At 45.7% G+C, this 24878-nt stretch overlaps 12 protein-coding genes across 12 annotated transcripts; 6 read left to right on the top strand and 6 right to left on the bottom strand.

Moving 5' to 3' along the window:
• Positions 1–142: 142 nt before the first annotated feature.
• VTP21DRAFT_7555 (uncharacterized protein) lies at positions 143–445 on the top strand (the record flags this gene model as incomplete). Its single annotated transcript, XM_069398309.1, has 1 exon — positions 143–445. One exon carries the CDS (start codon positions 143–145, stop codon positions 443–445), a length of 303 nt encoding a protein of 100 aa, XP_069246553.1.
• Positions 446–541: 96 nt separating this feature from the next.
• Positions 542–2273, bottom strand: VTP21DRAFT_7554 (uncharacterized protein; the record flags this gene model as incomplete). Its single annotated transcript, XM_069398308.1, has 7 exons — positions 542–721; positions 792–1050; positions 1117–1226; positions 1296–1415; positions 1475–1586; positions 1650–1694; positions 1780–2273. The coding sequence occupies 7 exons, from the start codon at positions 2271–2273 to the stop codon at positions 542–544; spliced, it is 1320 nt and encodes a 439-aa protein (XP_069246552.1).
• A 1227-nt stretch (positions 2274–3500) lies between these two features.
• Positions 3501–3851, bottom strand: VTP21DRAFT_7553 (uncharacterized protein; the record flags this gene model as incomplete). Its single annotated transcript, XM_069398307.1, has 1 exon — positions 3501–3851. The coding sequence occupies one exon, from the start codon at positions 3849–3851 to the stop codon at positions 3501–3503; it is 351 nt and encodes a 116-aa protein (XP_069246551.1).
• A 764-nt stretch (positions 3852–4615) lies between these two features.
• VTP21DRAFT_7552 (uncharacterized protein) lies at positions 4616–9215 on the bottom strand (the record flags this gene model as incomplete). The annotated part of the gene is made up of 12 exons (XM_069398306.1): positions 4616–6067; positions 6146–6550; positions 6624–6688; positions 6764–6909; positions 6986–7194; positions 7262–7520; positions 7573–7715; positions 7789–7915; positions 7984–8199; positions 8273–8458; positions 8528–8841; positions 8916–9215. The coding sequence occupies 12 exons, from the start codon at positions 9213–9215 to the stop codon at positions 4616–4618; spliced, it is 3822 nt and encodes a 1273-aa protein (XP_069246550.1).
• Positions 9216–9502: 287 nt separating this feature from the next.
• VTP21DRAFT_7551 (mitochondrial 37S ribosomal protein mS29) lies at positions 9503–11523 on the top strand (the record flags this gene model as incomplete). Its single annotated transcript, XM_069398305.1, has 10 exons — positions 9503–9683; positions 9765–9832; positions 9913–9993; positions 10067–10168; positions 10235–10346; positions 10420–10512; positions 10588–10715; positions 10775–10923; positions 10999–11369; positions 11435–11523. The coding sequence occupies 10 exons, from the start codon at positions 9503–9505 to the stop codon at positions 11521–11523; spliced, it is 1374 nt and encodes a 457-aa protein (XP_069246549.1).
• A 119-nt stretch (positions 11524–11642) lies between these two features.
• Positions 11643–12947, bottom strand: VTP21DRAFT_7550 (uncharacterized protein; the record flags this gene model as incomplete). The annotated part of the gene is made up of 6 exons (XM_069398304.1): positions 11643–11707; positions 11771–12038; positions 12113–12308; positions 12377–12501; positions 12572–12645; positions 12725–12947. 6 exons carry the CDS (start codon positions 12945–12947, stop codon positions 11643–11645), a joined length of 951 nt encoding a protein of 316 aa, XP_069246548.1.
• Positions 12948–13143: 196 nt separating this feature from the next.
• On the top strand, positions 13144–16881 carry VTP21DRAFT_7549 (uncharacterized protein; the record flags this gene model as incomplete). Its single annotated transcript, XM_069398302.1, has 14 exons — positions 13144–13179; positions 13274–13405; positions 13526–13712; positions 13782–13903; positions 13968–14166; positions 14250–14799; positions 14871–14930; positions 14994–15107; positions 15175–15276; positions 15344–15436; positions 15499–16170; positions 16237–16375; positions 16446–16544; positions 16624–16881. The coding sequence occupies 14 exons, from the start codon at positions 13144–13146 to the stop codon at positions 16879–16881; spliced, it is 2763 nt and encodes a 920-aa protein (XP_069246547.1).
• Positions 16882–17045: 164 nt separating this feature from the next.
• On the top strand, positions 17046–18871 carry VTP21DRAFT_7548 (uncharacterized protein; the record flags this gene model as incomplete). Its single annotated transcript, XM_069398301.1, has 8 exons — positions 17046–17304; positions 17392–17636; positions 17701–17871; positions 17937–18200; positions 18264–18397; positions 18462–18559; positions 18633–18721; positions 18794–18871. The coding sequence occupies 8 exons, from the start codon at positions 17046–17048 to the stop codon at positions 18869–18871; spliced, it is 1338 nt and encodes a 445-aa protein (XP_069246546.1).
• Positions 18872–19386: 515 nt separating this feature from the next.
• On the top strand, positions 19387–20744 carry VTP21DRAFT_7547 (uncharacterized protein; the record flags this gene model as incomplete). Its single annotated transcript, XM_069398300.1, has 6 exons — positions 19387–19774; positions 19849–19867; positions 19951–20055; positions 20127–20238; positions 20302–20425; positions 20524–20744. The coding sequence occupies 6 exons, from the start codon at positions 19387–19389 to the stop codon at positions 20742–20744; spliced, it is 969 nt and encodes a 322-aa protein (XP_069246545.1).
• A 602-nt stretch (positions 20745–21346) lies between these two features.
• On the bottom strand, positions 21347–22456 carry VTP21DRAFT_7546 (uncharacterized protein; the record flags this gene model as incomplete). The annotated part of the gene is made up of 5 exons (XM_069398299.1): positions 21347–21708; positions 21776–21872; positions 21947–22067; positions 22134–22198; positions 22268–22456. 5 exons carry the CDS (start codon positions 22454–22456, stop codon positions 21347–21349), a joined length of 834 nt encoding a protein of 277 aa, XP_069246544.1.
• A 600-nt stretch (positions 22457–23056) lies between these two features.
• Positions 23057–23456, top strand: VTP21DRAFT_7545 (uncharacterized protein; the record flags this gene model as incomplete). Its single annotated transcript, XM_069398298.1, has 2 exons — positions 23057–23115; positions 23168–23456. 2 exons carry the CDS (start codon positions 23057–23059, stop codon positions 23454–23456), a joined length of 348 nt encoding a protein of 115 aa, XP_069246543.1.
• Positions 23457–24267: 811 nt separating this feature from the next.
• VTP21DRAFT_7544 (uncharacterized protein) lies at positions 24268–24659 on the bottom strand (the record flags this gene model as incomplete). The annotated part of the gene is made up of 2 exons (XM_069398297.1): positions 24268–24581; positions 24644–24659. 2 exons carry the CDS (start codon positions 24657–24659, stop codon positions 24268–24270), a joined length of 330 nt encoding a protein of 109 aa, XP_069246542.1.
• Positions 24660–24878: the final 219 nt, after the last annotated feature.

Here is a 24878-nt window from a genome sequence, read left to right as displayed (position 1 = left end):
TTCCCCTGATAATTCCCATCATGAAATCGTATCATTGTTCTTTGAATTTAAATGTAAATACAAATTGTAAAAAAAAAAAAAAAATAGCGTTCAAATCAGGGCAACGAATAAACATCCAGATATAATAAAATAGAGCTTTCGTATGAAATTGGGTATGGCGAGGTGTATAGCCTTCACTTGCATGTCCCTGAGATACATGTGCCAGTGTTACGAGGACCAGGAAGGGCTCTACGCACTGTTTGAAGTGTCCCTGCTTCTCCTCCTGACCGCGAGTATTTCCTCCCGGAAGCTTTCTCTTAACCGTTGCACTTCCTTTTGTGTTTTCGGAGTCCAATGGTTACCTACCCACTCCATGAGCTTATCATCGTCAGCAACGGGTATACAAGACCCCAGGAATTCCAAGATATTCTGGAAATCCAGCCGCATTATTCTCGCTGGACAATGAATCGAGGTAGGTTAAAAATAAAGGTTAAAAAAGGAAGGGAAGGGAGAAGAGAAGCAGGGTCTATGCTCTCTTGCATTGGAAACTTAGAGTGTATAGCTAAGACTTACCTTGATGCATCTTAAGTAGCCCGACCGCGACGAAATAGAGTATATCAAAGCCCTGAAGCATGAGCACATCCCAGATGCGAAGTAGCGTTGAGTGCGGGACTACATCCCCCGTGAAAAGGGTGATAAACCAGCGGGTTGCATAGGCACTGCTGGTAATCTTGAATCCATTCTGAAGGTATCCAACCGAATAAGCATTAGCACTCTCTATGGTCAGTGGAAGTAAAGCGAGGAATGATTACCAATCGCTTGGCGACCTTTGGCGCGTAACGACGTAACAGGCCCTCTTGGATGTAAAAGCTCTCTATTAGCAAAGGAAAACCAGGGACGAACATGGAATGGAGATTGTATCGGTGAAATAGGTGGGTCATCATCGCAAAGGCACGCTCCTCTACATAGTAGAGCAGCAGCATAGCCGCAATCGGCGTCATCCCCTGGCAGAAGCCGACTTCGATGTCGTAGTTGGAGAAGGCGCGAAGAACGTTGAAGAGATGGCGCTGGCTGTTGCACAGGAGGAGTACAATAAGATCAATGGTCATTTGGATCGGGAATATGGCCAAAACTTACCCAGGCCCATAGCGAGGTAGAAACATTGAATGCCGATGCATTGTGTTACGAGCTATCCGAATATCGGCGTCGATCAGACTTTCATGGGAGGAGGGCAGATTTAAGAGAACCTAAGTGGAGTTGAGAAGCCGCTTGGTAAGTGGGCGACGGGTAGCAGGCAGAAAACAACTTCATCATACATGGTAAGTACCAAACAAGGTTTTCTCCTCCGGCGAAGGAGTGTCCGTCCGCACCAACATGTAGTACCAAGCCTCGCCTCGCCAGCAATCTGGAATTCCCTTGAAGACTCGGGAAGCGAACTGCAAAATAGACTCATGAGATAAAGCAATAAGTATCTGGGGATATGGTTCATATCTACTTTGGGTGTCAGCTTAAAAAGGTGAATTTGGCCCTCCTCACGAAGCTTATATTCAACCATCTGATTCCATTTCATAGTTCGTCTAATCTCTTTCTCTTTTACCCTCGTATCACTAGACAGATACAAAAAAAAATGAATAGGAGAAAAATCAAGATGCACAATAAAAAAAACAAACCTCTCGTCCGTGTTTGGAGTATCGCCTGTTTTCAAAAACCCATAACTAAAAAAGGGAGAGAAATGGTTAACCAAGCTGCATAACCCCGTATACGATACGCGTATTAAGACACGCGTATATAAGTGCTTACCGATCAACATCGGGCATTGCCATATCCTTTACTTTTTCCGCGTTTTCATACGCTGCTCTCACAGACTTGCACACGTCTATTTCCTCTTCCTCCTCCTTCTCCTTCTTCTTCTCCTCATTTTCCCTCTCTTCCTCTTTGTTGAGCCCTTTTGGCAGTTTTTCCTCATCCTGGTAATCGTTGAAAAATGGATCGGCCGTTAAGATCGAAGGAGACAGCGGTGGATTGTCCAACCAGTCCTCAGCAAAAACTATGCTAGTGGCGAGTGGATCTCTAAGGTGGACCGAAGTAATGGAAGAGGGAATAACAATAGAGATGGTGGCGGATACTGTGGAGGATGCTAGGGATGTGTCAGAGGTCCGGAGAGAGAGTGGAGGAGGAAGACTGTCCACACTGCTTAGTGTGATACGGTGGCACGTCTCACTATCAATAGGAGGAGAGGGGAAGGGTAGAATTGGCTCGCCTTTGCTAGGCTGGGAATCTTGTAAGCCATGCATTGGAATTCAATTTTGATATTAGAAATCAAATGAATACAAGTCAGAGAGAAAGAGGGTAAAAGAGGGGGGAAAAGGTCGTGTAAACGGAATGGATAAAATGGAAGAGCAAAGAGTAAAATGGGGAGAGTGAATAAGACGGCGCTTGATTAGGGCAAGTCCGAATCGTCTCAACCGTTTAGCTGCTACGGGAAAGTGCGCTTGATAAAAAAGTATAGATGGGATTTACACGCAATCTTGGGCCACGAACTGGAAAATCTCAGCGCACATGTGACTCTATGCGCCGAGAAATTTCAATGCTCCCGGCTGTCTCTAGAATCGGCCCTGACGACCGACGCTATCCTCACCAAGTCTGGATGGACAAATGAGCGCGGAGGGAGGGCGGTCGAACAGGATCCCTTTGCAAGTCATCGTTGCCATTAACGGCCTCGCGCGTGGGTCGAGTCCATTACAGAAACGCCCGCGGCACCTCGAATCTTGTCCTTCTTGTGCTTAGAGAGGGAGGGGGGACCTCTGGGTTGGACAATTAATGTATTTCATGCCAAATCCTAACTCTAAGAGGGATTTCAGGGCGAAACCCTTTTAATATGACAGAATTTGGAATCGTTTGAAAAGAGATTACGTCAATTGTCCATTGGGATGCAAATTGCTGACTACCTGAGCCGCTTACCCAATCCCCTCGCAGCCTACTTGGCTTTGGACTCCGGCAGGTTCTAAGGCGCAGCTTGGAAGCTTGAGGCGACTGTAAAGCGCATAAGTGTCCACTTCTCCACTACTCGCGTCCTGCACGCGAGAGCGGATCCGGTGACAGGTCTAGTCCCCTTCACCCGCATCATCCACTGGAACTTCTTCGCGCCGAATCGCAAAGACGTCTCTCTTCAGTATCGGGGCTGAAGGGTTAGGTTATTCTGCACACCGGAATGCTATTCAGTCAATAGCTCGATCCTGCTGTCGTCCATGGGTCGTCCGTTCTAGATTGAAGAGCTTTTTAACGAAATTGGACGGAGGCGTTTTCTGGTCCAGTTTCTGCTCGAACAAATGAATAAGGGGCGAGGAAAACAAAGTGGAGGGGCAGCGAAGGGGGGGGGGGGGCATCGGGGCCTTGCTCAATTTAGCCATGGAAAGCCGGCGCAGGGCTTGTCTTCACGGCCTAAATAGGGACGCTGGTGAAAAAGCAGAAGGGCGACTCCAGCAGAGAAGGATTGCGTAACCAGCCGCCATCGAAGCATTCTATTCATGCACATAGAAAAAGCCTCGTCGAGAGACCATGACAGCAGGCAGTGAGGGAGGGGGCATGGGCATGGCTGCGGCGGCAACAAGGCACCATTTATCGCCCTCGCTAGCACCCTGGAGTCGAGACGCCAGCAGCATCCCGACCTGGAATAACAAGCTCCTCGGCGGGAAATGTTCCTTGAGTGCTTGCATTCGGATTTTCTCGGAAAAATAACGCGAGCCTTCGAATGGTGCCGTGCTCTGTGGCACTGCGAACCATAGGCGTGGACCCGGTACGAGTTTATTTGGGGCAGCAGTGGCATGCAGCTCGCAGCGACGCGAGAAATGAAAAACCTGTGTTGAGTGCATGGGCTAGGGCATAAGGTGTGTTATGCAACGTGCTTTTTTTCCCCCCTAACCATCGGCCGGTATATATTTGCCCGCTCGATGCATGCGAGTCGACTCCTCATCGAGAGTCGCCCTCTTCTGACGAGTCTCAACACACCTCGCCTCCCTTTTGCTCTTGCCCGCCCCCTTTAGCTATCTCCAGCCCTCCCCCTCCACGCCGTCCCTACGAAAAATGTCTTCAACAGCAGCTCGCCTGTCAACGCGCAAGGTGTCACCAGAGCGTTTCTGCACTAGGTGCGGTAAGCGGCACTCGAGCTACACCCCCTGCGCCGTATCCAAACTGCCCTGAGTCCCCGCAACGAACCGGAGGCCTCCATGGTCCTATGTGTGCTTTCCCATTGCTGTGTTCTTAATCCCCATTCCTCAATGTATGATTATGTCTCCCACTCCTCATCTGTATAATATTCTATTTGCTATGTTCTTCCTACCCAATAAACCATCCATCTCCCCTCGCTTGATTGGAGGTGATAAATTTCTATTGCGGCACCCCCTTTCCATGCTGGCCTCCACAGAGCACCAACATCTTAGGATCGAGGCTGTGTACTTTCATTCCCAAGCATTATTTGCCAATTGGTTTAAAATATAAATATATGTATTTGTATGTGGATGTGGGTGTGTGTATAGCGAAGGGGAGGCAGGGGGAGGGAAATTAGAGAGGCGGGGAGAGGAGCGAGGATTTTCTCTGGGAGAGGGAAGGAAGGGGGAGAGGGAAGGAGAGGGACAGGTTAGTGAGCCTTTCGCGGCATAACAAATATCATCGGCCAACTTGCAGTCTGAACTCTTTCTCCCTTCTCCGCATCGCTCCCGGCCGGAAGGGGCACTTGCACATCAACTAATGGGCCAATGCCCGGTACCTCCTTCTCCTCACCTCCCCGTTTGGTCACCGCCACCACGCGAGGCAAGCGCACTCGCCCCGGCACAAGCGGGTAGCATGTCAGCCAGATAGACTGGGTAGAAAAAGGCATAATCCTCATTTGACGCTGCTTATATCCAGAGAAAACAAACGCTTCCGAGCCCTCCACGGTGATCGAGAGCTCATGGAGCTGCGGGGTGGGGTTGTTCAGGGTGCATCGAAGCGAAAATGGAACCCCCACTTGTGCGTGGGCCGGGGTAGAAGTAAGCATCGTCAGAGCGGGCGGGGGGAGCTCCCATTCGGGCAGCTCTATGAACGAGGTCGAGAATCCGCTGTCATCCCTAGCGGTGGAATCCTCGCTCCTTCTCCGGCGCCAAATGATCGCTATAGGCCCAATGCTTACCCTCGGGGTAGGAGAGGTGGTCGCTTCTTGCCGCACTTTCAGAAGATAGCTCCACCCGAACACGCCGTTTGGCTTCCATATCTTGACGTCATCCTCCCGCTCGCTCTCCATGCCGACCATGGAGATGAGCTCTGCGTTCACCCCAGACGGGTCCTTTCCCTTCTGCTCCTTCAGCCTCAGCTCGACTTTCTTGACCTCCACGGGCCAGGGCCCTCGGTTTAGTACACGCGCCCAGAGCAACACGTTCTCTGTACGAAGGCCCATTCCACCCTCAGCCTGCTCGATTTGCTGCAACGAGGGCAGCTGGGCCACCATCTCAAAGCTGGGCTCAAGTCCCGTGACAAACGCAATGCGCTCCGTCCGAGTCGCTTCACTGACAGCATTGTCATCCTGTTGGGAATCCTTGGGCCAATACCGCGCTTTTACCTCCAACACGCGAGGGAATTCTCCAGTTTGGGCACGGACGAACACCCTCTTCACAAGTGTCTCTCCCGCTAAAGCCTCCATCTCCACCCCCTCCAGTCTACTTTTTTCCTCTCCTGGCGTTAATTCGAGTGTTGGCTCCAGTGCGACCGCATCTCGGCATTCTTCGACCTCGATGGTCCTGACCTCCACTTCGAAGTCTCCTTGTATTGCATATTCCTCGGCATTTCTAACCTCTATATCGAGGGGATACCATTCACCAAGCAGGGCCGGTGAAATATGCTGGACGTGGATGGACACCCTTGGCTCGCGCCGCTGGACTCGTAAAATGGGGTTGATTTCATCGACAAAGCGCCATGACGGCTTACCCGTGGCCATAGTAAGCCATCTGTGTCGTGAATTGACGGGAGGAACAGCACTGGGGCTAGAGATATCAAGCGGAAAGTGAAGGTGTAGCGAGAAATGTTGGCCCGGTAAGGTGAGTATAGCCTCATGGATCTAGCAGGCAATGTGAATTAGCATCAAGAGAGTACACGCTCGAGATACGCTCAAAAGAGCAGGAAAAAAAATGCTCACTTTTAAGTGCTGCCCATGCTTGGGCATCACTATCCCCTCGAGCACTTTGACCATCCCCTTTTCAACCCCTAAATCAGCCACCACACCGCTCTCATTCTTTCCATTTTCACCTTCGCCTCCCCATCTAGCACAATCGATCCACTGTACTCGTTGTCCCTTACTTGTTGATTCCCCACTATCTTTCCAAATAACCTCCTCATCTTCGTTAAATATCACGCGAATCTCTCCGAAGCGCAAGAGGGCAGGGGGCGAGGCAGCATCCACGGTCAGCGTGATTTGGAAGCGGGCAGATTCGCCCAAGCGTGCTATTGAGTCTTCAAAGAGCGCTTGACAAGTTATGAAGGAATTAAAGGTGGTGGTGTCTAGATGAAGGTGGGCTTGAGGGGATTGAGAACCACATTCTCTCTAAAGAAAATACACGATTTCACGATTAAATCTGAATCAGGAAGACATGGGGAATGAAAATAGCAATAGCAACCTCTCGCAGTATGTCTATAATCTCATTTTGAATATTAGCTCGCTCCTCTTCGCTCACGAGAAACTCTGCAATCAGACACGAATAAAGATAGTCCCATGAATAATATAGATATGGATAGGAATGGCAAGCATTACACTTACTCTCCGATAACAGTTCCACCAAGAGTTCGACCGCGTGTCCCCATCTTCCTAGTTCCCGTGCACACTTTACCGACAGGTGAAGGATGGAGGCAAGAATCGTATACCATTTTTCCTTGCGGTAAGATTTTGCAATTCGCTCGAAAAACCTTTCAAACCAACCATGCCATAGTTAAGCCGTCAAAGCGGGAAAAAAAGCGAGAAATAACTCCAGGCTACACTTACTGCGCAGCCTTGTCATATTCCTTGGACTCGAAATAGGCGTTTCCGATTTCTGCCGCCAGATAGAGTGTCATACGCGTACAGTTATGCCGTTTGAAGGTATCGTAGCTCTTTGAAAGTAGATCGATGGTCAACCTTTGATGGTGGATATTACGTTCCTCGGTAAATAAATTTAAAGTAGCATTATCTAACGACTTCATAAATTCCGAATTCTAAAAACGAAGCCAGGACAGAGTTAGTACTCCGCTTTATAATGTCCAAAGGCGCGCAGAGACAGACCGACTCGAGCTCGAAAAACCGCTTCTTTCTCTCCTCGTTGCAGATGGCGGCGACCTGATAATAGAAGCCGGCATGCTGAATGACAAGAGCAGGATTAACTCCGATTCCGGCCCCACCTGAGCCTCCATAACCGATGCTGAAGCGGCCGTCATTTGTAATGGGGAGTGAGGCGACATTGGATGAAGTCTGAGGAAGGGGAACAGGTAATTTGTATCCAGCTCGTTCGGTGAGTTCTAAGAGATCTCCAAATAATCGATATCTAAAGCACAGGTGAGTGACAGAAGAAAGGACAGCACGGGAGCAGTACGTACTGTCTAGAGAGCCAAGACCAGTAATCAAACGAATCTCCGCTCAATGTCCAGGCGTTTGGTAAGGCTCTTAGCCCATTAAGGTGCTTGTTGAGCGTGAACAGGGCGACGGTGGGTGCATCAATGTAAAGATAAAACTTACAAATCTATAGATTGCCAGAAACTTACAAGGTTTAGTGTGCCTACAGATAACATGCTATCCAAATCAATAAATATCACCTTGAAATTGATCACGTCAGCAAGCAGCCGGGCTTCTGCCCACCGTTTGGTTCCCGGCTGAAGCGACGGTTGATCAGGTGTCGACGTGAACATGCCAAGTAGTATTGCATAAGCAGATTCGAGGTGTCTATGCAAACAATCATGAGGATGCGTTGAGTATCCAATATTCAAAGAGGGGATCAGCTAAGGATATACTTTATGGCAGATTCGTAATCCTGTCGGAATTCAGAAAACACAGCTGATTTAATATCATAGCGTAGCATCCAGCCTTGCAAGCTCAAAGAATTAGAGGGCAAGCCGTTAGAATCAAGCTGGCTGCTGAGGGAGGGTAAGCGACTTCGCTTTTTTCGAACACGTTTTCCATGCTCTCGATAGTAATTCATCGCATTCTCATACAAGACATTTTGAAGACTAGTAAGTGATTAAAGAAATAAAAATCATGTTAACTAGGAGTGATAATAAAAAGTAAAAAGTAAATTCTGACTTGTTCACGAATTCTTGCATATCTGTCTGGGTACCAGGTGGCAGCAGGAAAAATGAGTATCTTGAATCGAGACCGCAGGAGCGACGTATGTAGGCTACTCTCTCCTCGATATTGGGATCATCTAAATGTGGCTGCATTAGTATCAAAACAGCGGCGAATTTGCACCCATATTCTTGAGCATATTTTCTGTAATGTTAACATGTTTTGTATTAATGAGTATGGCTAGCACTGCGATGATGTATAGATTACGATTACCTTTTTTCACTAATTTCCGCCGCGAGCTCTGCATCCTTTTCACGCTCAATTGGGTCTGCCAATCCCAGAGGTCCCTGCACAGTAGGCTCCAACTTTTGAAGTTCGCTTGGATTTTTCTCCATACTCCAATCCCATAAATCGTAAAAAGCTATCATAATAGAGGGAACTTGGTCACGGTGCTTTCGAATCCAGAGTGGTGTCATGATGCCATCGGGGTAAAGAGGAGATTCAGGAGTGTTTGGAGAGAGTGGCGAGTGAGCGACAGACGGATTGCTTGGAGAAGGGTGAGATTTTTTGGGAGGGAAGCGATACGACTTGAGTTGGCAATGGTGATGATCAGGGAATTAGCACCGGTACAAGGAAAGTCAGTGTATATGCTAGAACTCACTTTATCAACATGAGCTGCCCGTAGCCAGTTTTTTTGGCCCTGTTTTGCAGCCGGTTCCCATATTTTCGCCTGATTCTTTGCAGTCAAAAGGGAAACAAGGGCCCTGCCCATTTGGTGGCGAGTTAGGGTGGTATTTGAAGCCGACGATCGACGCCTTGGCGCCGGATCGCTTGCTGCTGCAGCGGATGCATGAGCTGATGGGTTTACTTCAGATGCCGATGTTATGTCTGATCCTATTAAGCCGGTGACTAGGACCAGAGGCAGCAGATGCGCTATATACTCCAATGGATATGTATCCATTTTGCACTTTGCAACTTGAAGAAAAAAAGGTTTTTTAGCACATATGTTTCTCCAAGCAATACAATTAAGTTCAATCGCGATATAAATTTACTTGTGCCAAGATGGCCTTGACTTTTTATACCAGCTCCGCGTTCACTTGGATCAGTCTTTGGAGGAACGCGAAATTCGCTTCTATTGCCGACCTCACGTCCCGAGCATGAATGAAACCTAACCTGAAGCTAAGCCACGGATCATCAAGAGTAAATAATTTTACGACTTGCCGAAATAGCGAGGATAATCAAAGAGCAATGGCGACTCTCCGACAAGCCGCACGAGGCATCGCCTCTGTTATATCTCAGCGGGTATCTGCCCCCTCGGCAAGCACAGTGAGAGTGCAGCCAATCTTACGACAACCTGCGATCTGCGTTAGAATCGAAGAATCGCAGCGATCATTCATGAATTCAACGCGACCGTTGGCAGCGGCAAAAGGTAAATAAATGATCTTTTTTGTTGATCCCTCTCCTACTGGAATCTAGTGCATGTAACCATCTTTTTGTGATATTCATATAGTGCAAAAAACTGTCAAGAAGAAAGCCACTTCATTCAAGAAAAAGGCTCCTGGACAAAAGGGATCTGAGGTATGTTTTCAGTTCGACACGTAAAAGCTCTTTATTTTCTTATTGGATATTTTCTCACTGGTTCTGACCACTATATTTAGGCTTCGTCTTCCTCTGTAGGGAAGCAGAATGAACAATTCTATAAGGCGGCACCGACGGTGGAATTGAGTGAATTCTACCCCGTGAGTTTTATTAAGATCTAATCGTCACGGATGGCATTAAAATTACTAACTTCCTGATTCTTTTTACAACTAGGAATCTGTCGATACAAGTTCTATCGGGCATGTATATCAGCTCTCAGAAAATTTCTTATCAAAGTTAAAACAGACAGGCTATCCAAAAGCATTAGACAAGGAGGTGGGTTGCATGATTTAATTGTGCTTTCTGTTTTCCATCCTTGTTGAAACCATCTTCTTCAAATAGTTTTCACTTTTCCATAAGCCTTCCCTTGCGGTTCGGAAATGCACAATAGAACTTATTTCGAAAATTAACAAGGCGGGGGGTAATAATAGTGCAGAAAGCAGATACATATTGAGTGAGTCTTTCTTTCCAGCAGAATTTAACTCAAGCTCAGGTGCTCTATGCTCATCTTTATTTATCTTGTACAGCTGGTGAGGTTGGTGCCGGAAAGAGCGCATTAATGCTGCAAGCGATTAACTACTGTCACGACAAGAATTGGATTGTTATATATATACCAAGAGGTTGGACAAACTGGCCTAATTCCACGTATATTTCGCTAATCGGTCATTGACTCAATTTTATCATCTTTTCAATAGCTATTAAATCCATGGACAGTAGCCAACCTTTTGGAAAATCCTCGACCGGAAATGAATATGTTCAACCCACAGTGGCCCTCTCAATTCTTCAACAGATCAAGACATTCAACAGCGAAATTCTGAACAAAGTAGATATTTGATAACTACTAACATTTGTCACAGATTGCTGAACAGTCTTCTGGTTTAGATTCAGCTTACCAAGGACTACCGTTTCGCTCAGCACTCGGTGGAAAAAAGCCTACCCCTCTCCAAGCTACTTGATATCGGTATCAAGGACCAACAAGTATCCCAGCCTGTTTTTGAGGCATTCTTGAACGAAGTGAGTCAAAGCAACGAGTAAGTACTACTGTATTTCAAACGAGCCTTTCTCCGGGCATGTGTTTTAACCCAAGCGATTTATTTACTCTCTAGCCATTCTGTCCTCCTCGCCATCGATGAAATCAATGCCTTCTACACTCACTCCGAGTACAACGATATCGAATCGAAACCTCTCGAGGCCTATCGTTTAAGCTTTGCTCGCACACTGCTCGACTACTTCTCGGGTAAAAAGAGTTTCGCGCACGGAGTATGCCTTGGTGCTGTTTCAAATACCCTTGCCCCCTTCAAGAGCGAGATGCTTGATATTGCTCTTGGCCTTGTAAAAATCGATCCCTATAAGCGCGTGAATCAAGCCTATTTAGATCTGGCCCAAGGGATCAAGCCGATTGCCATCCCAGCCTACTCCCGCGAGGAGGCATTGGGAGTGATGGCCTATTATAGCAAGGCACATATTGTTCACCATGGTATGTCCCCATTTTCGAGTGCATTTCCATAAGCGATTTTATTGAGCTGCTTTTACGTTTTATAGAACCAACAGAGGATATTTTCAACCAAAAGTTCCTGGCGACGAGCGGTAATCCTCGTAAATTTTACACCTCGTGTGCCATGGGAGTTTGAGTGTAGAGATATTATAGAAAGAGGGAGGTGCCTCCAATAGAAAACGAATAAAAATAAATAAATATTTGGACTTCTTGCTAGCTATCTATGTTGATGGATCTAAGAACGCTCTATATGATCTATGAATGCTTATTCAAGAATGTCACCACAGTTTTCATGAACTCCTCAGGCTTCTCGGCGTGAACTGTAAGTATAAGCCGAAAGTTAAGCACACGCACAGTCCAAAATAATAAACTAGAGTTCTTACCCCAATGCCCAGCGTCAATATCTGTGATCACGGCTTCTGGGAAGAAAGTCCGGATGGTTGGATACATGCTCGACCGGATATAGTCGCTTCGACTCCCGGCGATAAATAAGGCCGGTCCGTGAAAGGTGTGATGCGCCTGTAAAAACGGGAAACTACCCAATTCTGACAAGGAATTTCCGAGGATATCCAGGGGAATTCGGAAATGATATTCCCCAGTGCCCAAATCCTTTTTAAGATTGGTGAGAAGAAATTGCCGAATGGATATTTCCTGAGATAGTATCGAGTTAGTAAAATGATCTGCTGAGAGGGTTTGCCAAGATAGCTCGTAAAATGTCCATTTACAGGTATGTAATCTCTTAAGATTTCATCCGCCATGCTTTGTTTGCTGACTCTAGCCTCCTCTACCCGTTTCATGGCCTGCACATACGAACTAAATGAAGGTGAGAGACCGGCATCAATAGGCGCCATATCAACGACAATCATCTGAGAAATCTCGGGGGTCTGCTTGAGAGCAACGGTCATGGAGACCTTCCCTCCCCTACGAAGAACACAAAACATCGAGTCTGCCTCCTGCGGTGCCTAGCCTAGAATCTTCCCTGCACTTACATGGAATGTCCCAGAATGGCGACCTTCTCCAATTTTTGCTCGCGAAGAAACTCAATAACATCATCGCCCATGGCTTCATAAGTGTGAACCGGAGAATGAGGACTCTCTCCATGATTCCTTAAATCCTGTGATATAAAGAAACAGACGATGAAATAAGCAAACTTTACACTCCGACGCTTGCTTGCAAAAACATACGAGGGTATATACGGTCCGGAAACGCGAAAATGCCTTAGCCAATGACTTCCAATTTTGCCTAGATCCAAAAAGACCTAAGAAGAAGTTGCAGTAGTGTGATGCTTAGTCCCGGTGTTCAACACAATTGATGTACACTGACAGCTTCGACATTACCATGCATAATAACAAGAGGAGGAAGAGCCTGGTGCTCTTTGGGTGCATCGAATTTAGTGTAGGCCAGTTTGACCCTTTCAGCTTCCACCTTTGATGGCGATCCCTTCTTGCTAGAGAAGTATCTAGGGGCCATAGAGTTGGTCCGCATGAATAAACGCACGCTGGGTCGCATCGGCGTTAAATTGGGAAGTGGCCCCTTTAGTAATCGCAGCGTAATCTCCATATATTATCAGACTGAAGGATAGATATCGGAATTGAGTTTGGATCAATATATTAGAGCGAAAAAAAGAAGTCACCTCGTATCTTGAGGGCGGTTTCCACTTTTACCAGTCTCTTTAGATTTTGATTAAACCTATTCGAAAGTTTGCATTTCGTGGTATAATTCCATGCTCCAATCGGCCAGTTAGATGTAATCTAAAATGGAGGATGAACAAGTCGAACTGGTGCAGCTTCATGTAGGTTTTAGTGTGTACAGAGATTCTATCCTATCATGGAATGCTTATTCCGCTGTCTTTTGTTGTATTTCTTGCCCACCATGTCGGCATTCAGTCTCCTACAAAATCGCCAAGCGATCATCTAAGAATGTCGATATCAGATAAAAATTCGCGTAATCTTATTCCGATCAAAGCAAAGAAGAAAGGTCCCCCTAGAGGCACCATTATTGAGATTCCTACTACAGAGGTAAGCTTTCATCCCTCACTCGACACACACTTGCAGTAACAACCATCATGCTTTTCTGCGACATTTTGCATTGCCATACTAACTTCATATTTGCATCGGGTAATGCACCTATCATTCTAGCCAAAGGAGGTGTTATTTGAGCAATCTAGGCAGTTCCGAAAGCGTAAGACGAATAGTCCATATCAATTCAAGTCCGGATCCGAATTTACTAGTGGTGTACGCGATGAGAGTAAGGCCGAGGTGATTGGTTTAATTCGCCCCTATCCGCAAAGTTCAACTGTGTCTCGTTACTTTTCTAGTTCGAACGGTAAACCCCCTCTCTGGGGTATTATTAGTATGAATGACCTCTAATCTTTATCTATCTCAACTCATGTAGAGCGGACTCCACCCTCAAGCATCCCAACTATTAGCTTACTTTCTGGGGAAAGAGGGACTTCCTACTCGTCGGATATGACAGGCAATAAACGACTGCGCACCATTGGACAAATATCACATAGGGTAGATGTTCAGAGAGATTTTTGTTCTTCATCTGATTAACTCGGATCTTTCTCCTTCTCTTTAGCCAAAATCACCACTTTCCAAGTACGACAAAGTCAAGGATGATATTGAAAGCGATTTCAACTCTCCCACCAAAGGGAGTCGGACAAGGAATGCGGACTTGGGTTCTAAGGATTTGCCCGAAGAACCTGAATGCGTCATCCTAGAAAGCGAGGACGAGATGAAAGTGGAAACCAGAGGAAAGTCTAAAGGGGATTTACCAAGTAATTGGTTTAATTGTACCTTAACTGCGTATACTTATTTCGTATAACTAAAATACAACTTTGAAATGTTTAAAACTCGTTAGGCACAATCAGTCCCGACTTTGCAAGTTCTTCCGAGTCTAGGAACAACCAAGGCATCACTAGCCGTGGCTCGGCATTTGGCCTAAACGCTGATCGCAGTCCTTCTCTCCGGGTGCTAAAACAGCAACCACGTCGGTCTTTAGAATTTCACTCGACTTCCCTTGTATCATCTCCACCACGACCGATGAAGCTGATTGATCGCATGAAAGGGAAGGAGACACCCGTTCTTACCAAAACGAACTCGAACACGTCCAAGCGAAAATATTCCACATCCTCGGACGGAGAGCCTTCTTCGTCCGCCAAATTGGACAGTCTCTCGAAACCTATTCTTTCAAGTGATCCAGTCAGACTGTCAGTGGGAACCAACACAAGTCTTTCTGCCCTGGACTCTGATAACATGAAAAAGGTAATAACAGAACCTTCGACCAAGATCGAAGGGGACACCTGGAAGGAAAGGGGAGGAGATTTGGAGAGAGAGGAAGATAAGCTTAAAACTAATACAAAGGAAGAGTCGGACAAAGCAGTAAAAACCCGACCGGTGTTCGGACGGATGTAAGTTTAGTTTTGAGTCCTTGGCGGAATTGCTTCAAAATATCCATAATTTCTGCCTATATGGTGAATAGGCGACGATATAATACTCGAAACCAGGCACGGTTGGGTATGGAGTCGAGTACTAATATGCCGTGAGTGTGATTTATTAGGAGAAGGGGATCTTCGGTGTCATTCTTATTGTATTATCCCCATAGCTTGTTTACATACCCATTTACTGGATTTGGCGGGGTCACACTTACCCAGGAGGATGCCGGACGATTAAACGATGGAGAATTTTTAAACGACAATATCATTGAATTTTATCTTGGGTAGGTGAAGAACTAGAGATGGGGTTGATTGGCAATCAATTCACCTTGAGTTATATTTGCTTTATAGCTGGTTTAGAGAAAAACTAGAGAAACAGAATAAAAAACTGGCAGACAAAGTCCATATATTCAACAGCTTCTTTTATCGACGATTGACTCAAGGCAAAACGACGTAAACAAAACCCGATTTTGCTCTCCATTTTCTGATGGCTGATGTCCATTTTTATAATGTCTTGCAGAGATGCCAGAGAGATGTATTCCCGCGTCCGCAAGTGGACGGCTAAAGTTGATTTGTTCCAAAAGAACTATATATTCGTCCCCATCAACGAAAGGTAGGATACACTCTCGATTTACTCGGTCATCTTCCGGTTTATTCAGCTGGCTTTTTATTTAGTTTACATTGGTACCTTATTCTCATATGTAACCCCCGGTTATTTCTACCTGGCGAACAGTCTGCTATTGAGCTCGATGAGGATGAGGATGAAAAATTCCATCTCGACATGGACGAGGATCTTATGGTGACGGGCGACTCTTCAAGCTCAGATCCGGACCCATCAAGTCGACGCTCCTCGATCGAGTTAACCTCGGCTCCTGTCAAAAGAGATGTGATGGAGATTGACAGTGGATCACCTTCCCTGCCAGCTGCGGACCAAGGCGGATCTCAATCGGGGGTTAAAAATCCGACTGAAGCTGCCAGCGGCAGCCGTGGGGACAGGATGGAAGAGGATCGGGAGAAGGAGAAGGAGAAGGAGAAGGAGGACGGGGAGGAGAGAGTCCCGTGCACACCTTCATCCGTACGTTCAGCGTCCCCTTGCCCCGATGTGGATGAGGAGACTGGGTTGCTCGATTCTCCAGGAAGTCCCAAACGCCCCCCACAGCCAAAACCACGGCGGATAACCCGCGAGACCGCGCAAAAGCAGAACGATCAGGACGACGCATTACCAACGATAGCCAACGCGACCCTGGCAGCTATGCGAGCGTTTGGAGAATGTGATGGTGGAAGCGCGGTCAAGAGCGAAGGCGTGGGAAGAGCGAACAAGCGAATATGGAGAAATCCGCAGGAGAGGTAAATGGACTCTCCCCGTGTCTCACTACCTATTGAACCCCCCTCCCTAATCTCTTTCCTATATAGCCCCTTTATTATTTGCTTTGATTCGCTTGGGACAACACACCCAACTGTATTTACCAATCTGAATCGCTACTTGATGTGTGAGGCAAGCGAGCGATTAAAGGTGAACACGAGCGTGAAAATCCCTGGGATATACGCAAAGGTTTGGCATTTATGTTATGTACCGTGGGGATGCATTACCCGACTCTAATGAATATGCTTGACTTGTTCAGGTTCCAACTCAAAATAATCATTGCGACTGTGGTATTTTTCTTCTTCACTACGTTGAAACTTTTCTCAGCGACCCACGAAAATATCTCGACATGCTTGTGGTAAGTGTGCTTTAAAAAAGTATCATTCAAACTGGTTCGGTAAAGCTGACTATTATGCTTCTATGACCCGAACCATTAGAATAAAGTAGACAAGGAACACGAATGGCAGCCACGTAAAATCCACACGAAACGTCGCCGCATCCAGGAACTCATGTTCAAAATGGCTGAGGAATATCAGATCTATCTGGCCACTAAGGCTAGCCAGGATGACTTGGCGAAGCGGAAGAAACGCGAAGGAGAAGGGGCGGAGGAGAGCAAGAAAGAGGAGGGAAAGGCAACGGAGAGAAAGGATGAGGAGCAGAACGAGCACAGTCGGAGCGACGTCGGTGGAGGTTAATTTTACAGCATGGACACAGGCGATAACCTGTTTTATTTTTTGTATATAATAAACTTTTCTGCATGAGGCCATCCGAAAGTCACTTTGGCAGTCACACCCATTTTCGATAACTTTTTGGAAGGGAACGCGCGCGGATCGGCGCAAGAATCCAAAAGTGAACCAATATGGAGTCTGGGGATGCTATTGATAGGCTTTGCACCAAACTCCAAGTCTCACCGATCTTTTTTTCAGAAGAACATCCCACCCCCTTTCGAGAATCTGCTCTCGAAACCTTTAAGCAATTACGCAGTGGTCTCCCAGACTTGATCCCTATCAATGAAGGACAGGAGAGACAAGAAAAGATAGGGAAGATCATTGCAAGCTGTGCCGGATACTGGAAAGGAGACAAATGGAGCTCAAAGGAGATCGTGCTAGTTGTGAATGGTGTTATCTCCCGAACCTGTTTTCTTTTCATTTTGTCGAGTTTAGCTGACCTTATTCACTCTTTTTTTATGATATCCATATCATTAGATATACTGGAGAGGCTTCGAGAGCTGTTGAATTATGATTCCATAAACTCGCTCTTTGGCTTTTATCTCGCACAGATATTGCAACACCACATACGTCCCTATTTTACTCAATCTCATCCCGCAATGGAGAAAAAACGAAACCGTTACGTCGAGAAAAATAAGATGGATTTATATGAAAAGCAGCCCTGGAAAACAGATCGAGTTGAAACAGTTTCGATTATGGAAACTTGCGTTTTAGCGGCAAAGGTGGGGTTTGCTTCCCTTCAATAACAAATGTACCTATCCTGACGCTGTTTTCTATACGAGGTAGCAATTTGATGTCGAGTCAGCTTTTTTTCTTCTGATTCCTCCGCTGCTGACGCTGATCGACGACTATGACATCCAGTATAAAATCTTGGGAGTACGAATGTTCTCTCATGTGCTTTCAAACGTGAGCGCAAGCAAACTCACCGCAAGCGGACTGGACGGTGTGTTCTACGAGGTACATGAGTGCGCCGAGTGCTAAAGTTAAATTATATCTGATGTCTATTTTTTTTATATAACTAGGCACTTTTGTCCTGCTTGTCTTATCGCAATGACCCTTCTTTTGATATTCTTATCCAGCACACGTTTTCCGCACTATTCCGCTTAGTGATTCTCACCAATCCTCCTGACACAGAGCGGTATTTCTTGCAAATGGACCAGCTTTTTGCGATGACTTTAGATGGACTTCGCATGTCGGGCGATAAACCAGCCTATCGTGCAATATATCTGGAACAGATACCTTTACTAATAGAAAAACTAGGCATGGTGAGCATAAAATACCTGAAGGTGAGTGACCGTTTAATAGATGAAACGATTCAGTACTCTAGTTAATTCTATGGTGTGGGAAAGGTCGTGCTTGAAATTCTGCTTGACACAGCTCAAGTACCTTTTGTTGGCGCAGATTCCATGAAACGCCAGGTATTAAGGTTACATGAGATATGCGTGAAAGCACTCGACACTGCGATTAAGATGGGCTGGCCAAGGTAAACTGTTTTACCAATATCAGTTTGTCATGAACCATCGTAAATTCGAGTCTTTTAATTATAGAATACCTGTCTATCGAGGGCTAGTCTTAAGGATTGTTGCTGAATCGTGGAGTCGGATAGAAGAATTCGAACATGAAAACGCGCAAGATGCCCTCTCGAGTAAGTTTGAGACCCTTTTTGTTCATTACCACAGACTTCTAATTCTATGAGTTTTGGTACATTTATTGTCAAGTTCAATATCAGGATGGTATGGGGAATTTGAAGAAAAATTTTTGTGACATTGTAAGCCTGCTGCACGCCGTTTGCGGGGAGACCATAAAGGTATTTTTCCCAGATAAATAATGAATCGCTATCTTCTCTGCCTATTTGACCTGAACGCTTCCCAATCTTTAGGCTGATTTAACGGCCCTGCGCGAACTGGACCAAAACATGTTTTCTCCGCTAGTATCGTCGGTGCTGGCTCCCGAGTAATCATAGTAGCGAGTCTGGATTGACTATTTAAGCCTTCACGTTCTATCCGACGGAATGCTCAAAGTTGGGTTTAAATGATGCTTGAGGCCTTGCTGGAATAGGTCAGAGACTATATCGTATTTTTACCGGGATCTTTGGCCTTTAAGGCAATTTATTTCAGCTTCCTCTACAGACATACCCAAGGTATCCTCCACTTTATTTAAATAATGTTGTAAATATCTCGCCGTAACTTTTGTCCCATGGGCTACCTATTTCCTACAACAAATAATAATACTTCAATTGAACCATAAGTTTTTGATTTGAAGTTGTGTGGCTCCGTTTGGCCGGACTGTCCCTCTGCCAATGAAGTGGAATCGAAATTATATTCTGGCGGGAGTTTTGGTAATAAGAATAAAGCTAACCAGAGTATCGAGAAAATGCATTTTTAGTGTCAAAGGTGTGTACAAGGCACGGCAATTAATGCAAGATCGATAACAAATCGTGCTTCAATCCGGTTGAAATCATATCATTGTAGGATGTTCGCTAGCATCAGGATCCGAGTAGCAACGGGTATTGGTGCGATTACTTTCGTCAAATACATGGCGACCGCCATGCGGTCTCCACTCATCTGTGAGGCCAAGACTAGTTTCTCGACTGCCTCCCAATATACCCCGTCTCCCTCCACCGGTAAGCAATCCACCCACGACGATATCACTCCTGAGAAGACAGCGGCCATCGAAAGAATGATCGTTGATTTCCCAAAGAATAACTGGGCTTGGAATGTGGGAAGTGTAGGCATCATTTTTACAGTTGGGATGGCCTGCAAGCTGTTTCTGAAATGGTGCACCACTACTACACTGTATGGCCATGAGGCTTTTTTCGACATATTGATGGATCCAAATCGGAAACGGCCATTGGTGACAGGTAGGTTTAATGTGTACTGATATCGAGGCTGCATTTGGACTAACCCCACTTGTTCTCTCTTCCTTTCCACCTAGTGTCCAACCACACGTCGGTGTAAGTCTTTACTTATTAGCATCGGGATTATTTACCTCCCTAATGGCTACAATTAATCATATCCTTGTACTGCCTTTCTGCAGACTTGACGACCCACTATTATGGGGAATACTTCCTTGCAGAGCTTTTTGGAATTTACATCACATGCGTTGGACACTTGGGGCCCAAGATATCTGCTTCACTAATCCGTAAGATGCATCCTGGTTTCTTCTGAATAAGCTTGAGAGTATAGTTTTGACATATCATTCGTACATGAAAGGATATTTTCGACGTTTTTCGCTCTTGGTCAAACCATACCGACTATTCGGGGCAATGGAATTCTTCAGCCTGCAATGAACTTTGCGCTCGAGAAACTTGGGGAAGGAAAATGGGTAATCTTCAGAGCGTTTCTTTTTTCTCGGAGATACTCCATTTCAACTTCCCCCTTCGTATAGGTCCATATCTATCCAGAGGGGAAGGTCAACCAGACTCTGGAACGGATTCGGTATAAGTGGGGTGTAGGTCGCTTGATCATGGAATCCGAGATCCCCCCTATAGTCATTCCCATGTGGCATGAAGGTAGGGAGATCTAAAACAAGAGCTTCCTCAATCTCACTCTTCGTCCCCTTTTTGACCACTATTTTTGTGCATAATTACTATGGGAATCCTCGCTATAGGAATGGATCAGGTCAAACCACTAGGAAAACTACTTCCTCGGCTATTTAAGCCGGTCACTGTTGCCTTTGGTGACCCGATCGACTTTGAAGATCTGCTGGACGAATACCGCCAAGGAAAGCTCGACGAAATGACCACACGAATACGCGTAACTTCGCGGATTATGGAAGTGATGGATGTGCTGGCATCCAAGATTCAAGAGACCATACGCCAGCAGGCATGAGCTTTGACATATCCGCCTCCATATAATCGGCATCCATGCTTTCGATTTTGATTTCTATTTATAAACTAATTTACAGTGAATAATAATAGAGAGATACACTTTATAATCAGAAAAATGGCATTCACAAGAGGAAAAAATGAAAATGAGCAGGTAGCCCAATTTTCTTCCCCATGGTTATGCCATTGGATCATCATCTCTATATGTGTATCTAACATTCATCGTTGAATTCAACTCATGTTTGTTATGCGTATTATCACGGGTAAGGATGCCTCGACCACTAGACTCAAGCACAAATACGTGTTTCTTGTTATTAAGGGAAACTCCTGAACTTGTTTGCTTTGTCTCGGAAGGACGGGGCATCTCTCCACCTCAAACTAAGATCAAGAAAAAACTTCAAGAATCAAAGCTCTCAAAAGTGAAATATTTATCACCACTGTTCTATTGAAAACCTATGGTAACCTATATTCATACGTGCAATTTGTGACCGAGGAAAATCAGGGAACGGAGATTAAGGAAATAGAGTGCGATATGAAAATTAAATAAAATCGTAGTGCTAATTAAAATACAGAAACCGCTTGAAATCAACTGCTATAAAAAAGGACTTAGAACCCAAAACAAGAGCGTAACTTCAACCGATGCTTCTTTTGCTTGTCGTCTTGCGGAGAGCAACGCTTCTCCGACAAATAGCCCGGTTGGTATTTATAGGAGGCACGAGCGCGGTCGTGGATGATAGTTTTTGGCATTGGATTGTAGGCGTGATAGGTTCCTTGCATTGGTGGTATATCTTCCATGTATGGGTCACGGTAGTTCCTCCAGAGGAGATGCATATCTGAAGGATAGAGTAATTTCTCGAGGAAATCGTCGGGATCGTCATCATAAGGATCATGGAATGCAGGTGTGGTGTTGATGATTAGGCCAATTGACCTGACATAGGCCTGTCGCGCAGGGTTGTCTTCGGCTGGTCCTGAAAAAAAAAAAAATTGGCATATTAGTGATAATCGCCCCTAACCCCAAGTGGAAAGAATGCCTACTCTTTATGGCTTTCCAGATAGGATTCTCTTTAAATAATCGCATTGCTTTAATATAGTTATTCGTATCGAGTGTAAATCTATGATATATTCCCGCCGGCTGAATTCACCACATAGTAAAAGGAAAAGTCGTGAGGGGAGAAGTCTCCGAGGGATATTGATCAGGACGCTTACCAGGATAAGAAGATCACCAGGCTCTACTCGGATGCGTACCCACCGATCATAAAGATCGCGGACGTCGAAATATCCCGAACCATCCAGGATATACCGAATCTCTTCGTCGTCATGCATATGTCTATAGAGGATTTAATCCGTTCAGGGCACAAAGTTCAACCAGGATAAAGACAGCAGATGAACCTACTCTTCAAAGAATATGGATATCATACTTTCGTATTTTTCTCCCATGTACTCTTTTGAAATGGTGATCTGGGACCAAAAATGTGAGTTAAGAAGATGGGCAGGAGACTAATAATTTGATCAATGAAAAAATGGTACCTCGTCTCTGTTTTTATATTCTCTCTCCTGACAGATATCCTCCACTCGCTCGAGGGCGTCCATGCCATCCAACTTATAGTAAAGCACGCCCAGCCGCCTCAAATCGTCAATACTGACTGGAAAGCTAGGTAGCATTTGATGAGGGAGCCTCTGGTCCCCAGGAAGATTGTCGTATAGATAGGCTTTCATCTTATTTTTTCTCTTCTATTGTCGGTATTTGCCCTAGAGCGACTGCTATTCTATGCAGCAAGAGGAAAATAGCCCCGAACAAGAGAATGCAATTAGAGAATGAGCAAGCGAATGAGTAAGCGAATGAGTTAATGAGCACGCCAGGGAAATCCAGAGATTCAGCGGAGGACGTGCGGGGAGGACTATTTAAATGGCCTGTGTATTTCCAGAGGATCTGAAACATAATGTTTGACCGGTGTCGCAGCTCTGAGTCGCCTTGCCCAACCCACGGCCGTGGCACAACCACTCACTGAAGCTGTGCACTAAATGAGCTGAAATTGAAGGCTCCACTCCAGTGGCTCTGCTAAATTTAAGCTGTTTCTCAATTTATTCCAAACCTTATCGGCCGACCTACGAGCACAAACGATCTGCCCCCCAGGCCAACCATTGGCCCACCTCCTTTTTAATTTCTCCTGCATTAATATTACCTAATTCCATATGGGAGCGAGACAGGCTCTCTTTGCGGCCGGCGAGCAGCAAAAGGGCTGAACAGGATATTCCCGGTTAGATGGCGCCCCACCGATCACCGGGATCTTGTTTCCGAGATTTCGCATCGGCCCCATGTCTTCTCTTAGGCTGTCCGCACTGGCCCTCTTCCCACCTGTAAACCTCCTCAATCAGTTGGTAGGGGAGGGGGGTTCATCGCCTTGAAACCTGCGCTCGTTGCGTCAGAAAGCCTCATCTGCATGCGCCTGAATATCCACAGTGGGGGCCCAAGCTGGCGGAGAAAATGCCTCTCAACCCCACGAAGAGCGCGAGCCATTCTGACAGTACATGCAGAGCTGCAGACCGCTCAGGTCGTTCAAGCCACGCTCAGGTCTTACCGCGGCACATGCAAGGCTTGATGAGGTGCAGGGATGAAAAGATTGCCAAGCATGGCCCTGAGCAGCCATGCGCTTCTAAAGGAGCGCTGAAATGCAAATTTATCCCATCCAAACTAATGGATAACTGCCACGCTTGAATTGGTCAAATCTAAATTGCTTGTCAGCGAGCCAAAATAGGAAAATTTCATATACAAATCGAGTGGTAGCGTCTGGGATAGATTTATCATGCAGCGATCTATGGGAAACCGGTTTAAGCAGAGAAAGAGGACTGGTGGAGCTTCCCACGGGTACAAGCGTAGGCAAAACTTCATCGAGGACTCACCAAAAATTCAGGTGAATAGGCAAGCTACCAAGATGTCAAATGAGAATACTAACTAAAGGTTGTGCAACCTTACGAAATAAGCCTCGATCTGTGATAGGAATCCTGCCCGTCAGTCACGCGGGGTTTAAGCGGGAGTTGTTTCTGATATTTGTGCGCAAGATATCCGAGGGAAATAATAGCCGTTGAAAAAGCTCAAGTACACCCACACCTATGTTTTAAGCGTGCCATAATTGCAATAATAAATAGAGTCCCCGATATTCCAATTCACTTGCATTGATGGCTCAATCAGTTCTTTGCATGTAGGATCCGCTACTTCTTAATTGGGATATGCAATGAACTTAAGCTCCATGATTATACTCTCCGCGATTTCTAAAGCAGATAGGCGTATGCATTCTAGTGTAGTCAACGCGCCCCTAATTTCAAATATAATGGTGCTACATTTCCACTGATACTCATATCTCTTATGACCATACTTGAGCATCGAACTTAGCCTTGAGTTTACTGTGACAAAATACCAAGACAATCTCATTTACAATTAATTTTTCACGCTTCAAATCCATAATATAACACTTTTAATTGACAAGTTGATTCAAAGTACAATGGAAAAAATAACAAGCTTAAACAGCTCACTTATTGGAGGCAAGGATAAGAACGGCAGGAAAGAATACCATGAATGGCTTGTCCCAATCATTCACACCATCCTTTTGAGCAATGGTAGCCACGACCTCATCAGCTGGATCTGCCACGCCTGGGTGAGCTTTCATGAAGTTGTGATAGGGGCCCCACGTCTTAAGGTAGGTACAAAATGTATTGAGTGTCATTTCATTCTCGACAAAGTGCTTCTTGTCCAATGCAGTAGCCATGTGCCGTTCTACGTGCGAAAAAGCAGATTCAAAGTCGATATCGCGATAAAGGTTGTCTACAAGAAGCCATCCAGGCTCTTAAGAAGGTCAGGTAGCGTTAGGAAAACTGCAGGGAAGATGTATTAGTCCAATCCAGTACCGCAGTAGCCATTCATGAGTTTATTGCTCAGCTTCAATACTGTTTCATGCAAACTCGGCAAGTCTGGCGATGAACACAGAGTGTATCCAATAACTGCGAGCGTACCACCCGGTCGCAATACCCGCTTCACCTCACTGAAGAACTTTTTCGTGTCGACCCAATGGATGGCCTGGAATGCACAGGTGCAAAATCAGAGTATAAGAACTCAGCTATTAACTTTCAAATAACTCTAGCC

The sequence above is a fragment of the Calcarisporiella thermophila genome (genome assembly GCF_041956535.1).
Source record: "Calcarisporiella thermophila strain CBS 279.70 unplaced genomic scaffold VTP21scaffold_30, whole genome shotgun sequence".
NCBI lineage: Eukaryota > Fungi > Calcarisporiellomycota > Calcarisporiellomycetes > Calcarisporiellales > Calcarisporiellaceae > Calcarisporiella > Calcarisporiella thermophila.
The sequence above is the reverse complement of the archived record's forward strand: the minus strand, read 5'-3'. Positions and strand labels throughout refer to the sequence as shown.